Raw genomic sequence first — 14,624 nt, forward strand, 5'->3', positions numbered from 1 at the left:
TTCTCTGACTTGCTTATTTAATCTCTTTTATATCTGCAGGTCTGGTGACTTAATGGTAAGGAGTTGTACTGTCAACCCAAAGGCACTTGGTTCAAATCCACCAGCTGTTTGATGGTAGAAAAATGGGCAGTCTCTTCCCATGCCATTTACTGCTTCTGAAAACTTGTGGGAGGGTTAGCTATGAGTCCCATACACAACAATGTATCTCAAGAGATTTCATACAGGAATTCTGCCTCTTTAACAAAGAACCATTTGCAAATAGGATTCTAATTTAGAGATTAAATAGAGATTAGGGTCTGCAACATACATTTTGGGGAGAACAAAGCCTAAAAGTCACCTAAAACTAAACTGGTTGCTCCATAATAGATTTCATTTAGGCTTTTCCCAGAGAAGACACATCCTGCAGGACTACATAGTAGACCTAGAGAAGAAATTGAGGCAGGCCACCCACTAGCAAGCAGCTGGGAGGGAGGTCCATAGGGAGTTGCAAAGACAGCCCCAGCCCCGCCTACAGTTCCTTCAGAGGCATCCACTGGGTGAGAATCCTCAGCATGGACCACTACGGAGAAGGGATTGGCTGAAGAGTGTGGAGAGGGGCGTTGCCCCAGCCTCACCCAAAGATTAAATAGAGGTTCTGGAAAGCCAGCAAGATGCTCTGGAGAAGCACCTTCAGGCTTCGTGAACCAAATCATGACCCAAACTCTCAAGCTCGCTTCTAGGGTATTTCATCGGGTCCTCTGGGCTCCTGACCTGGGTGCCTCATTGGGCTCGAGAGGCTCCGACTCAGCACCGCGGAATTTGGCTGACATCCCAGGGCCCTCCACACCAGGTTTCCTAGCCGAACTCTTCTGCAAGGGGGGATTTTCACGGCTACACGAGCTGCAGGTAGGGGTGTGCCCCGTTCCTAGGAATGAGAACTAGAGAAAAGAGTTCTGACAATTCAAGAAAGGACGGTCTAGTGCAGAGGGTCCAAGCAGATGGATGCCCACAAATTATGAAAAAGCTGAAACTGGGGGCTGTAGCTAACGTTCCTGCCTAGGTGAGCTCTCAAATAAAGAACCACCCAACTCGCTGTGAGGAAACGCTGGAAGCCAGTGGTCTCTGGGTGTGCTCTAGCTAGGTGCAGATGTGTTCTATTTAAAGTTACAGGCTTTCCAATTCACTCAGTAGGGACACGGCATGAGCTAGTTACGCAGCCTGGAAGGTTAGCTCTGCTAGATAATCCAACAGAGATCCTAGGTGTCTTTACGCAAAATTCTCTGGTTTGTGCACATCACATAAACTTCCTAGGCATGGAAAGGGGAGGAAAGCGCAGGAGGATCAGGAAACCAACTCTAGCTGGGCAGAAGGCTCCGTCTCCATCCTCTCGGCTTTGACATGGGTCAAGCTGGAGTTCTGAGCCCAGGTCTCCAGTATCCCTTCTACCTGTTCTCCAGGTGCAGGGCGCCAAGCACTTCGGGCCCGTGTGGTCGGCCAGCTTCGGGACAGTGCGCACAGTCTACGTGGCCGCTCCTGAGCTGATTGAGCAGTTGCTGCGACAAGAGGGACCTCGACCCGAGCGCTGCAGCTTCTCACCTTGGACGGAGCACCGACGCTTGCGCCAGCGAGCTTGCGGGCTACTCACTGCGTGAGTCCTCAGCGCCGCACCCCAAGCCCGGACAGCCTGCAATGACCCCCTAAGGGGCCAGATTCCCAAACAGAAATGCCTTGGGGCCTGGAGAGAGTCAACTGTTTCACCTAAATTAGGGCAGAGTCCTTCCCTTGCCCCTCCCCGCACCCCTTTGCCTGTGAAGCCAGAATGCTAGGAACAGGGGGAACCGGTGGAAGAGAGGGTACCAGGACCTAGATGGGACGTATGGTTCAGTGACTCAGGTTACCCAGAAACCCGGAACGCACTGGGGCAGGAAATGAGTAACGCGGAGACAGACAGGCCTAAGCGGGGAAGGTTTCTTGACCCCGAGGGAGCAGACAGCGCCCACTCCTCCCCTGAGGTGCTCTCTCTGCACACCCTGCAGAGACGGCGAAGAATGGCAGCGGCTCCGCAGCCTTCTGGCTCCGCTCCTTCTCCGGCCTCAGTCGGCGGCCCGCTATGCGGGGACCCTGGACAACGTGGTCGGCGACCTCGTGAGGCGACTGCGGTGCCAGCGGGGTCTGGGCGCGGGGCCCCCCGCCCTGGTTCGGGACGTGGCGGGAGAGTTCTATAAGTTCGGACTAGAAGGTGAGTCCTAGCCGACACCCGGGCCGGCGCGGGAGGCACCCGGCTCGGAGCCCTGACAGCGCCCCCTCCCGGCCAGGCATCGCCGCCGTGCTGCTGGGCTCGCGCCTCGGCTGCCTGGAGGCCCAAGTGCCGCGGGACACGGAGACCTTCATCCGCGCCGTGGGCTCTGTGTTTGTGTCCACGCTGCTAACCATGGCGATGCCCAGCTGGCTGCACCGCCTGGTTCCCGGGCCCTGGGACCGCCTCTGCCGGGACTGGGACCAGATGTTTGCATTTGGTAAGGCACAGCAGCAAGAAGGGGCTGGGGACCGGAGCGCTGTCCAGGAGTGGTGAGACATCACTATGCCACTTTCCCCTTGCAGCCCAGCAGCACGTGGAACAGCGAGAGGCTGAGGTGGCCACGAGGAACCAGGAAGGGCCTGAGGGAGACATGGGACGCAGAGCACATCTGACCTACTTCTTATTCCGAGAAAAACTGCCAGCCCCGTCCATCCTCGGGAATGTGACAGAACTGCTACTGGCAGGAGTGGACACGGTGAGGGTCTCCCTCTAAGCTCTGACCACTTGCAAATTTTAGCCTCCACAGACACTTCCCTTCCTGCTGCAGGGAATCCAATGCTGTTCTTTAGGCAAGCTCGGCTTAGCATCTCCTTTGCCCCAGACTGCCCCATATTCTGCCTTCTGTGTCCCCACATGCAGTTCCTCTGACCTCTCACTCGTGCCCTCAGGTGTCCAACACTCTCTCTTGGGCTCTGTATGAGCTCTCTCGGCATCCGGAAGTCCAGACAGCGCTCCACTCGGAGATCGTTACTGCCCTGGGTCCCAGCTCATGTGCCCACCCCTCAGCCACTGCTCTGTCCCAGCTGCCCCTGCTGAAGGCTGTGATCAAGGAGGTGCTGAGGTGAGGTGGAAGGAAAAGAGGATCGAGGGAAAATGCTGGGGAAGAATTGGAGAAGCAGAGAGTGGGCCAGACAGGGAGAGAGAGCAAAGAAAAATGACACTCCTGACCAAAAGCAGGTTTAGAAGTTTTTGGAGAAGATGAAAGCAAGCTTCCAGTCTCACCTTGCTGTCTCTCTTGTGTTCTGCCACCCAGACTATACCCCGTGGTACCTGGGAATTCCCGTGTCCCAGACAAAGATATTCGTGTGGGTGATTACATTATTCCAAAAAATGTGAGTAGAATCTGTGAGCCCTTTTTGCTAAACCCATCCCTTATTAACTTGGCTCTTGGTGCTTTTCTCATGTTCCCCTTAAGTCCTTCAGACACTCCTGTGGGCATGAATGCTGTGCTGTGGAATAAAATGGGGCAATCAAGAAATCATTCGAAATGTAGCACCAGAAAATTTCCCCATCACTAACTGTTGTTGTTGTTAGGGGCCATCAAGTTGAGTTCACTTATAGTAAACAGCAGATCTGAACCCTGTCCTATCGTGCACCATCCTCACAATCTCTGACACGCTCAAGCTGCTGCTGCAGTTACTGTGTTAATCCATCTGGTTGAGGGTCTTCTTCTCCTTTGCTTCTTCTTTGCCTTTCCAAGCAAGCTGTCCCTTTCCAAGGAATAGCCTCTCCTAGGCAACATGCTGCAATAATGTAAGATGAAGCGTTACCATCTTTGCCTCTCTCCAAGACATATCATTCGTTCTTTTGGCGGTCCATGGGATATATAGTAGTCTTCTCCACACCACAACTTAAAGGCATCAATTCTTTTTTTGTCATCCTTATTCATTGCCCAGCTCTGAGATGCCTAGCAAGTGAGTGAAAAGACCATGGCCTGAATCAGACACACCTTAGTCCTCAAACTGACACTGTTGCTCCTTAATAATTTGGAGAGGTTCCTGGCTGCAGACTTTCCTGCTTTTGTCCTAGTCAACATGTCTTTCCTCCTGTATTCTAAATGCCCCACCCCACATTCCTAGACCCAGACTTACAAGTTTGTGTTCCTCTCCCCCCAGACACTGGTCACTCTGTGTCACTATTGCACTTCTCGAGACCCTGCCCAGTTTCCAGAACCAGATTCTTTTCATCCAGCTCGCTGGCTGGGGGAGGACCCAGCCCCCCACCCCTTTGCCTCTCTCCCCTTTGGGTTTGGCAAACGAAGTTGTATGGGGAGGCGCCTGGCAGAGCTTGAGCTGCAAATGGCTTTAGTTCAGGTGAGTGCTCTAAACCATACACACTGCCTTGATGATAGAGACCTGGACCTAGAGCTGGGAATTTTTATTCTCTAATTAACATTGTTGTTGTTGATTGCCGTCAAGTTGAGCATAATTCATAGCAACTCTATGAACAAAAGACATATTGCCTTTCTCTAAGTTTCTCCAAGTTCATAGAGTTTCCATAGACATATGGTTTAGGAAGTGGATGCCATTCCTGCTTCCAAAGCTGTCCTACCACTGGGAGCTCCACCAAACACTGTCCACACTGGTAAACCATTATGGTATTTGATACCCCAGTGGCACAGGTTCAACATTACAGAAAACCAGATTACCTCAGTAAAGCAAATTGACAAGGAGTGAAAGTAGAAGTTCCTCCAAAATATAGCAACACTAGTCTCACTTAGCAATGGTTAAGTGTCATCAAGTCGAATACATAGCGACCCTGTGAACAAAAGACATGAACTCTGTTCTATAATTAACATGATTTCTTTGTGTTTATGGTGTTTATAGCGTTTCCAGAGGCATCTGATGTAGGAACACTGGAAGACATATAAAATTTAGTAGGAAACATATTCAATTTGCCTCTGAACTATGGCAATCCTATTATATATTTCTGGTAGCATAGCACGTAATGAGTCAGACTGTTAATCAAAAGACCAGCAGTTTAAATCCAGCTGATCTTTCAGAGAAAGCTGGACAGTCTCGTCCCATAAAGATTTACAGACTCAGAGACCCAGTGGAGGGTCACTGTGTGTCTGAATTGGCTAAACAGCAGCAGGTTTATTATAGGCCTGGCGGGTGAGCAAGGGTAGCTGGGTTCTTTTTCTCTGCCATTATTCTTTACTCTCATTAATTGAAGTCCCCCACAGATACCACCCCAACACTGACCACCTTAATATTGACTAATGTCTGATGGCACAGGAGTTAAATAATTAGACCGCTGACCAAAAAATCAGGAATGGGAACCCGCCAGCCTCCCCAGGAGAGTAAGATCAAGCAGTCTGCTTCCACAAAGATTTACAGCCTTGGAAACTCTAAGGGCAGTTCTCTGACCTGCAGGGTCACCATGGGTCAGTCAACTCGGTGACAGTGAAGTGTATGTTGCTTTGTTATATTGGGCTTGGGTTTTTTTACCAATTGAACCTCTCATCATAGACCTTTCCTATAATGATATCCTTTTTTCTCCTTTTCCAGATCTTGATGCACTTTGAGGTTCGGCCTGAGCCGGGTGCTGCCCCAATCAGACCGAAGACCCGGACCGTCCTGGTACCTGAGAGGAGCATCAACCTACAGTTTATAGACAGATAGCTATGTGGAAGGGGGTGCCTAAAAGGAGTATTAACTATAGTTGTGGACAGACAGACCTGTGGAGGCAGACTGTCATCATCTCTTCTCTCATCCTGGGGCAGGAGACCAAGAAATATGTGCTCCCCCTGTGGCCTGTGTGACTAACCTGGTTAGAATTACTATAGCAAGGTGCTTGAGGCTGCCCTCACCAAGGTGGGAAGGATACACTTGGCCCCATCAGGAAGGCCCTGAGGATACTGCATTGCCTTTGCCTGCACAGTCCTGCTCCTGGTCATATCATGTGCAACCTTCATGGACCAACTCAGATCTTAATAATGTTCAGTGGCCTGAGGAAAGATTCAATCACTGCCCTTTTGGGGCTTCCGTAATGTCCACAGATGCTGCTGGCTAAGCATTTATCACAGCATGAGCTAAGTAATTGTGCATCTGGTGTGCACCTGGTTGGTTCTCCCACTTTGCATGCTTGCTTCTGATGGGAAGGACAAGGCCTTGTGCAGTCTTTACATTCCCTGTCAGACCCTATTTCTAATGAGATGACGCCAGCCATATACCATCACATTGACTTTAGACCACGTCGCAGAAGGGATAATCTGCTTACCAGACTCCATTCCCCACCCTCACTTCTTTGTCTTGCCCCTAGAAGGGTGGGTCTGCTCTAGCAGGGTTTATGATTTTTTTTTAAACTTTCCTTGGCTATCTGGTCATGCTTAGAAAGGTTTGTCATGACATTTAGTCACCAAGCAGAAACACTATGGGCCTGTCCCTGCCCAGACCTCTGACTTCTTTTTTCATATTGGAATTGAAAAGTATTAATAGTTTTGAAATGAAAAAAAAAAAAAATCGAACAGTCCAGACTTGACTTTTGGCTTACAACTCTCTCTCACTCCTACTTCCTAAAAGACCTGAGGCCAGACTCTGACCCTCTTTCCTCATCATTACTTCTCAGCTTCGAGGAGGGCCCCTCCACCCCCAGCCAATAACAGTGGGAGGTCTAGATGCCTGGGAGACTGACTTTTATCAGAAATCTGACATGTTTCTGTCCGTAGAGAGAACAGCCAAGTCTGGCCCTCCCAGTAAGGGATTCATGGGGTGGTAGTGAAAAGCTGCATGGTTTAGGCTAAAGAAAAGGGTGGGGAGCTGAGAATGTGCCAAGATAGATGGGCATAGACAACTCATGGTCTCTTTGGTAAGCCAAATATTTTTGGAACATGGGACTACTAGGACATTCTAGAATGGTCACTATGCCCTCCCTGGAAAAGTTGCTTGAAGATAACTTCCTTTAGAAAAAGACAAGGATACATCAGAAAAGTGGCATTGGGCAGACAAGATAAAAGTCAAGTGTAGAAGCAGCCAGAAGCCCTAGGGCACCAAGGCAAGAGAAGGGTGAGCAGAGGGAGTCTGTTTCCCAGACTCAGCATTCTCTCTGACCCCCCAAAGACTGGCACCATTCTCACCAATGATATATACAGATTAACTCATCTTCCACTCAAATAAATCTCTCAACATTCTCTCCAAAGCTCCGTCTAGATTATCTTCCCCATGTTGGGACTTGTCCCCTTCCTTCTGTTTCTCCCTCCATTCCAATTAGCTAGGTGTAGATGTAGATGAAGCTTTCATTTCACATTACTTCTCCTCCCCATCACCTCAGCCCCTTGCCCTAGCCATGGCTCCCTGATAACAGAAACTCCACTAGCCACCCAGGCTTTCTGAAGGCATCTAATTATGTAAGATCTACAGAGAAGAGAGCTTGGTGCAGAAATCAAGGCTTGCATGCATTCACTTCTCCTTTCAGCTCCTTTCTATTGCATGTTCATGTCTCTGCCACAACTTCCCTATCTCAGTGTCCAACTTGAACTTAACTGATCTAATTTCTCACAAATTTGAGCCTTGTGAGAAATTGAAAGCCCAGCCTGTGCTCAGACCCTTCTGTCTGGGAGCAGTAATGAGGATTTTATCCACCCACGCTCTCCATTTGGGCAAGTGAGATTGCCCACTTGAGAAGAGCATCAGTTCCCATGACTCCTTTCCTGGATAAAACTCAAACCCATTGATTCTGACTCATTGTGAACATGTAGAATGGAGTAGAACTGCCCATAGGGTTTCTAAGACTATAAATCTTTTTGGGAACTTCCACATCTTTCTCCAACAAAGTAGCTAGAGGGCAAAAAATCATTAACCTTTCAATTGTCAGCTGAGTCCTTAACCACTGTGCCATCATAGATCCTGCTTGTTTAAGGATTTAAGTTGGAAAAAATGAAAGGACAGAACTATACTGATTGCTGCTCCCAACCTCCATCCAAGACTGATGTAGGGATAAACTGTCTTACTCGACCTGGTTTAAGGATACAGGATAGAAATGCAGGCAGTGTGTGTGTATATGTGTGTGTGTGTATGCATGCATGTGGGTCTGTGTTCTTAGATACATCTAAACTTCTATGTGGGACCATCACTTGGGAACAACCTAGCTGATGGTTTGGATATTAGTAGTTACTCTGATTTGCTATATCCCTTTTTCCTCATCCTCAGTAGTTCTGTGAGTGGCAGATCAGTAAATTTTAGCCTTTCTGTCTCCCTTGCTGGAGAATGAGGAAAGTTACCTCCTTGGGGAAAACAATTTCTCATTAGGAAGATGAAAGGCTCAGCCTCAGCCCCTTCTCCATTCTGATCCCCTGATAGTCTGGAATATGATATGTACATTCTTATTTTCAGGTGACTCAGAGCCTAATCCATCCCTGATCCCTATATCCCTAGGCAAGTCTGGATCCAGCACCATGGACAGCAGCCAAGGCCCCTTTTGGAGACTGATCGGGAGATCACAATTTCCTGGGAGATTATGAAGGCCCTTAGGGGAGCTCTGATGCCATAATTCATAGGGCGTTGGATGCTAACCAAAGGCTATTCATCTCCAGTGGTTTGAATCAACCACTGTTTTCCTGAAGAAAGAAGGGCATCTCCTCCTGTTGTCATTCACAGCCTAGAAAACCCTTTAGAGGGTTGCTAAGTGGCTCAGTGGCAATGACTTTTTAAGTATGTAGACCCCTAATAAAAAAGCATGGGAGTAGTGGTTCAGTAGAATTCTAGTCTTCCATGCTATAGATAACTGGGTTCAATTCACCACTAATATACCTCATGGACAGCCACCAGCTGTCTCTATCAGTAGAGGCTTACATGTTGCTATGTACTGAACAGATTCCCCAGAGCTTCCAGATTAAGAGGTGTGGCAATCTACATCTGAAAATCAGCCAGTAAAAACTCTGTGAATCACAGAGGTCCAACACATAACTGACCACCAGGCTAGTGCAGCACTAGGTAGTGTTTGTTTCTGCTGTACATGGTCACCAAGACTCAAAGGTCAACTGCATGTGATACTTTCTCCAGAACTTACACAAGGAGGAAGTAGTGTGGAATTTTCTCAGAAGATCCACTAATAATAAAGACCACTGGGTCTGATTTTAGTTATGTCTGAAATAATTATTTTAGTTGCTGATGAATAATTCACTTAAACCATAATTCATGTAATGCACATCCTCAAGGCTTCTGGAGAAAAGAAGTAAGCTTCAGGCTGACACACATTTTAACCAGTTCATCCCAAACCTTTTCGTTATACCTTTCAGGTAAGTTGTACCATTAACTGGGACAAATCATAATCAGGCCAGTGACACTAAACTTCCATGGGAGCAGTTGAACCACAGAGTTAAAGATTCCTAACAATGGGAATTTCTCTTACTCCAAGTGAGTCTAAATTCATTTATTGCCACTTCTCTAGGTGAGTTAGCACAATACCTAGGAAGGACTAATAAAACCCAGACAATGCCCAGAGCAAGAATGGCATCAGCCTTCCTTGAGACACCAGGCTCCCATGTTTGGGGGGCAGAGTGACTCACATTCATGCAAATAATCACCATCTTTCACATTTACAATTTCTGTTTCCTCTCATATTGCCATATCTATTACATCACTTTACACAAGTTTCCAAGACGTTGTGCAACTCCAAATGAAAACACACTTTGGAACTTTTTATACCAGCTACTACTTGAAATCAATGGACCATCAACTAGTCTAGAAATCTTTTTATACTTTAACCAATTTTCTTTGTAATGGCATTCAACCCATCCCATGTTTATCCTCATTTCAGCTCTATGAGGTAGACAGGAAAACCACAGCTGAGATTTTTTAAAAGTCACACAACTTGCAGGTGGCAGGTCCACCCCTTAGATATCTCTAAGCACTGCCACCTAGCAGCCAACGTGAATTATTCACCAGCAAGTGGGAGTTACACCTCCAACTCAGAACTCATCACTGCATTTGGGATTTGCAACCTGTGCAGAGAAACCTCCCCACCCCTCCCTGCCCTCCAGAGAAGCCCCAGATGAGAAAGGAGTCTCCATGTGCATATAAATGATTCTTTATGCCCTCCTCCCATGCAATGGGGGGGAGGAGCAGGGGGAAGTCCCCCCGCCCTCATGCAGGGAACGGGAGGTCAATGTATACTAGTCTTATTGCCAGATGCCCTGTGGCCATGGGGTAGGAAGTGGGGGTCTACAGCCCCTTTCTTCTGGCATTGGTCCCCCTTCACCAAGTCACTGCAGTAGAACTGGGGGCCTGGAGGCCCTAGGAGCTGAGGTAAGGACGGTTCTCACCAGGGAAGAAAAGCTGTTCTCCCCAACTGCTCACTGGCTGCCCCAGGATGAGTGTGAGGAGCTGTCAGTGGGGGCTGGATGTCATCCAGCATCCAGATTTCTCTCTACAGTGGGCAGCAGAGGCCAATGTCTCCAGCTTGAGGCTGCCCACAGAGATCCTCCGTAGTGGGAGCAGTGCGTGTGGCCCTAGTGCGTTGTCCAGGTGTACCTCCAGGCAGGAGCGGTCAGCAGCCATGAGAGCTCATCTCTGGCCAATGAATTGACTCAAAATCACCACTCATGGAGTCCACTTCAGACCGTGGTGACCCTCATGACAACCTCACGGCCAGAATGGGAGCTAGAACGGGCATCCGGTGGCCGCAGCTGTCCAAGGAGGTGTAGGATTGTATAACCACAGCGCTGAGGCAAGAGCGTCCGCATGCGCTGGGCAGCTGGGGGGCGGCTGGTGGCCCCAGATGGGGGGCCCGTCCGTGAGGTCCTAGGGCCTGGTTTCCCGGCCGTCCCTCCCCCTGTATCTCCTCCTATGTCCTTAGTCTTGTCATAATTTAGGACCTTCCATTGCTGGTTCACTGCCTGCCAGCGCTTGAAGATGCGGTAGACTGAAGAGCCTTCATGGACAATGAGGCCTGAGAAAGAGGGATAAATAAATAAATAAATAAATAACAGTTGCCTAGGCCAGACACACTTCAGCAAGCATTTCTCCAGAGTCAGAACACAAAGTTGAAAAGGACACTGGGAAAGCAGGAAAGGGATACTGTAATGGCCTTAAAGGTACCGAGTGCTGGAAAGCATGGTAATGAAATTTAGATGATAGGCAAGCAAGTTAAGTTTAGGGGTCTAAGAATGATACTTCGAAGGTAAGGGGGAGACAGAGGTGTCCTCACCTATGCAGACGACATCCATAAAGCCATACATGCCGTAGCAGATTTGAAAAAGTAGATCCTGTCGCTGCCACTTGGCTGAAGGGCTGAGTGAGGACCAGATGAGCCAGGAGATGCTGGCGACGAGGAAGAGAGAGCCCAGAACTATGGCAGCAATCTGAACCTTCTCAATGACCGTCAGAGATATAGCCTGCCACTGTGAGAAAAGTTTCCATAGAATCACAGAAGGCAAACAGGACCTGAGAATTTTCCAAAGGCCTTCCCCAAACCCTCCTAGCAAGACGAACAACAGTTTTCTCTATGATGTGATCAAACCCAGGATGTGGCACTTCTCAAACTGCTTGAGACCATTTTTTTTTTAAATTGCTTTTAAAAAGTTTTAAAAGCAAATGTTCTGAAGCCATCTAGGTTGGAATTCTAGTTCCATTATTTACTATGTGAGCAAACCTGTGGCAAATTTTCTAACCTCTTTGTGCTTCAATGTCCTCATCTCTAAAATGGGGATAACAATTGTACCTACTTCATAGTATAATATGAGGATTAAAAGACTTAGCACACTTCACAAACTTGCTATAGAAAATACTATGTGTTAGCAGCAGCAACATTATCATCTTTTTATCTTTTTTGTATTCCTAGAGACTTAAAATCCTTCACGAGGCTTGGGGACTGGAGTCTCTCTACACTCTGGAAGTCAGCCAGCTAAGCGGGTGGGATGGCTGGCGTCTCCATGGCGGCTCCTTTTGGTGGCAGTCAGGCAACAGAAGTTTCTGGGATCTTTTCACGTTGTATATTACTGTCCTTTTTGGACTTCAAAGGCGGATGGGCCTTTAAGTAAGGATAAGTAAGGGTGGGGTCGAGCCTGAGGAGCCTGCTCCAGGCCCTAGCTTAAAATCCTATTGGACCCTCGGGCCTACGGCCTGAAGTGGACAGTGTTTGGTGAAGCTCCCTGATTAAAACAAGCTTGGAAGCAGGAGTGGTATCCACTTCCACAATATTGTGCCTCGGGAAACCCTATGAATCTGGAGAAAGGACGAGAGCTATACAGGAGGTGTCCAGGACTTTCATTCATAGGGTCGCTACGAGTCACCTGCTACTCGACAGCACTTAACAACAACTGTGTCTAGAACAGTATATGAAACACAGCTAGTATATTCAGTATCTTTGTGAATAAATGAATGGAGGAAAGACCTGTAGACAGACTGTGGTAATAGCAAAGAGGAGTAGCTTTAGAAAATGAGTCATCTACAAGTAAGTTTACTACAAGTTTCCTAGTATGACTGGCTGTAGGACCCTTGCCCCTCACCTGCAGAGGGTTCTTGGTGCTGATTGCCAGGACCTGGTACTTGAAGTAGCACAGCTCACAGCTCCAAGAGCCCCTCTCACTGATCCAACGGATGAGGCAGGGCTGATGTGTGCAGCGCACAGAGCCGTCGCAGCGGCAGGGACTCAGGAGCTCCCCCTGAAGGAAGAGTGGGAGAGACTTGTCAGATCACTGAGATGCCACTCAGCTCCGCTCCCAGAAAGAGGACCCTTCCCTATTAGTCATCCTTTCACCTTTAGAAACTCAGTCCTTCTCACTCCAAAACAGGCAAAAGGCTAAAAAGAGCTGAAAAGAGAAAATGAAAGCTCAAGAGAAACTTCTCCAGACCAAAGAGATGCAGGATGGTGGAAAGAGAGGTCTCCTTTTTTCCTTGGAGAGCTGCTGTCATGTACCATCGAGTGGAACCAACTCATAGCTCACCCTTCAGCGGGTTTTCAGAGGCAGTAAATCGCACAGGAGGAGAATGCTCACCTTTCTCTCATGGGGCAGCTAGTGGATTAAGACTGCATGACTTTATGGGCAGCACAACTCCTTATCACTAAGCCATCAATCCTCCCAAAAGTGGGAGGAGAGGGTCAGAGCTTCCAGGCATCCTCCCCAACCCCCACTATCACTATAAATTACTTCACAGATCTGGTCTGGACTGGGGTGGGTTACAGTTCCCAGTGTTCAAGGATCCAAAAAGACATTCCGGGAGTCGATGGGGAAGATATTCCCCTTAAATAAAGAAATGTTCTCTAACTAAAGACACTGGTGGTACTGGGGGGGGGGGGGGGAGGGGCAATGCTGTCCACAAAATATAAACAAAGAATACTCTTTGGAATGAAATAAAAAGTTGCAGACTGAAAAGTGAGCAAAGTGCCCCGCAGGGAAAAACACTAAGCGAAACAAGGGGTGCTGTCTTCCTTCCAACAAGGTGGGAGCAGAAGTGATTTCCCTATCTGCCCAACTCCAAGAGCAGCACCCCCAGGCTCCATAAACCTTGGGGAGAAGAGAGCGGACAAAGTGCAGTCCCCACCCGTAGGACAGAGAGGATTGTATAGGCCACGGGAAAGAAAGCCCCACCCCTTCCTGGATACCCCGGACCCCCACCCCAAACATGCGCTCCTGGAGTCTCCAACAAGCTCCCCATCTCACACCATACCCACTAGGCGTCCTGGGTCCCGCCCAGCCTCCTCAGGCCCCGCCCCCCCGTTCTCGGTCTCCCTTAGCGCCCCAGGTGCGCGCCCCCACCCCTCTCCACCCCACCAGGTGCTCAGGCCTGACCTGCTCCGGGCCCTGGAAGCAGATCCTGCACTGAGGGGTTCGGAGCCCGCTGTCTAGGCTGCTGCTGAGCGACAGGGCGTCCAGCGCGCCCGGGGGCGGCGGCGGCGGTGCGGGCGGCGGCGGTGGTCCGGCCCGCGGCTCCTTGTCCCCAGCCAGGCCCCGGGCCCGCGGCTCCGACCCGTAGTACTCCTCCTCGTCGCCGTCGCCGTCCCGGCTCGAGCAGCCGGCGAAGGGCGCCCAGCCGCAGCCGCCTCCCTCGTCCCCCCGGGGCTGCGGCTCGGCCCGGGGCCGCCCCCCGCCCGTCAGCACCAGCAGCTTCAGCTCGTTCAGGAACATGCGGAGCCGAGACTTGAGCATCGTCCGGGCGCCGGGGGGTGGGGCGGGGGGCGGCGTGCAAGGGACGACTGGGGGGGGTTTCGGCGCGGGGGCCGGGGAGGGGGTAGGGAGGGAGGGGACAAGGCCAGGAGGGGGGCGCGCGCGGGAGAGTCGCCTGGCCGGGGGCTTGTGGGCCTGCGGGTGCCGCTCACTGCTGCCGCCGCCGGGGCTCCGGGGCTCGCGGGGCCGCGCAGGCTGGTGGCCCGGGGGCGGTGGGGCGGGCGACCATGGCTTGGGGCAGGGGGCGGGGAAGGGGTCTCAGGGTGCAGAGCCCCGCGGGTCCGGGTCCGGAGCGGGCCGGGCGCCCGAGGTTACGCGCCCAGGTCCTCCTGCGGCGAGGCCGCCCCCCATCGCCCTCCTCCCGGCCCCGGTCCCGCTCCGGCTCCCGGATCCGGCTTGGCTCGGCCCGTGCGCTTGGCGGTGGCAAATGGCGGCTCCTTCCGGCGGCGGCGGCGGCGG

At 50.4% G+C, this 14,624-nt stretch overlaps 2 protein-coding genes across 2 annotated transcripts; one reads left to right on the plus strand and one right to left on the minus strand.

The window, feature by feature from the left end:
• The first annotated feature begins 690 nt into the window (after positions 1–690).
• On the plus strand, positions 691–5,682 carry LOC102855433 (25-hydroxyvitamin D-1 alpha hydroxylase, mitochondrial-like). The gene is made up of 9 exons (XM_006897561.1): positions 691–885; positions 1,437–1,627; positions 2,016–2,218; positions 2,295–2,495; positions 2,581–2,753; positions 2,947–3,119; positions 3,312–3,390; positions 4,174–4,371; positions 5,569–5,682. The coding sequence occupies exons 1-9, from the start codon at positions 691–693 to the stop codon at positions 5,680–5,682; spliced, it is 1,527 nt and encodes a 508-aa protein (XP_006897623.1).
• A 4,389-nt stretch (positions 5,683–10,071) lies between these two features.
• On the minus strand, positions 10,072–14,587 carry MARCH9 (membrane-associated ring finger (C3HC4) 9). The gene is made up of 4 exons (XM_006897562.1): positions 13,791–14,587; positions 12,507–12,662; positions 11,207–11,399; positions 10,072–10,948 (listed from the first exon to the last, which is right to left on the minus strand). Exons 1-4 carry the CDS (start codon positions 14,145–14,147, stop codon positions 10,614–10,616), a joined length of 1,041 nt encoding a protein of 346 aa, XP_006897624.1. The 5' UTR covers positions 14,148–14,587; the 3' UTR covers positions 10,072–10,613.
• Between the last annotated feature and the right edge of the window lie 37 nt (positions 14,588–14,624).

The sequence above is a fragment of the Elephantulus edwardii genome, unplaced genomic scaffold, assembly GCF_000299155.1.
Source record: "Elephantulus edwardii isolate Elephantulus edwardi_28Jun2011 unplaced genomic scaffold, EleEdw1.0 scaffold00212, whole genome shotgun sequence".
Classification (NCBI taxonomy): Eukaryota; Metazoa; Chordata; class Mammalia; order Macroscelidea; family Macroscelididae; genus Elephantulus; species Elephantulus edwardii.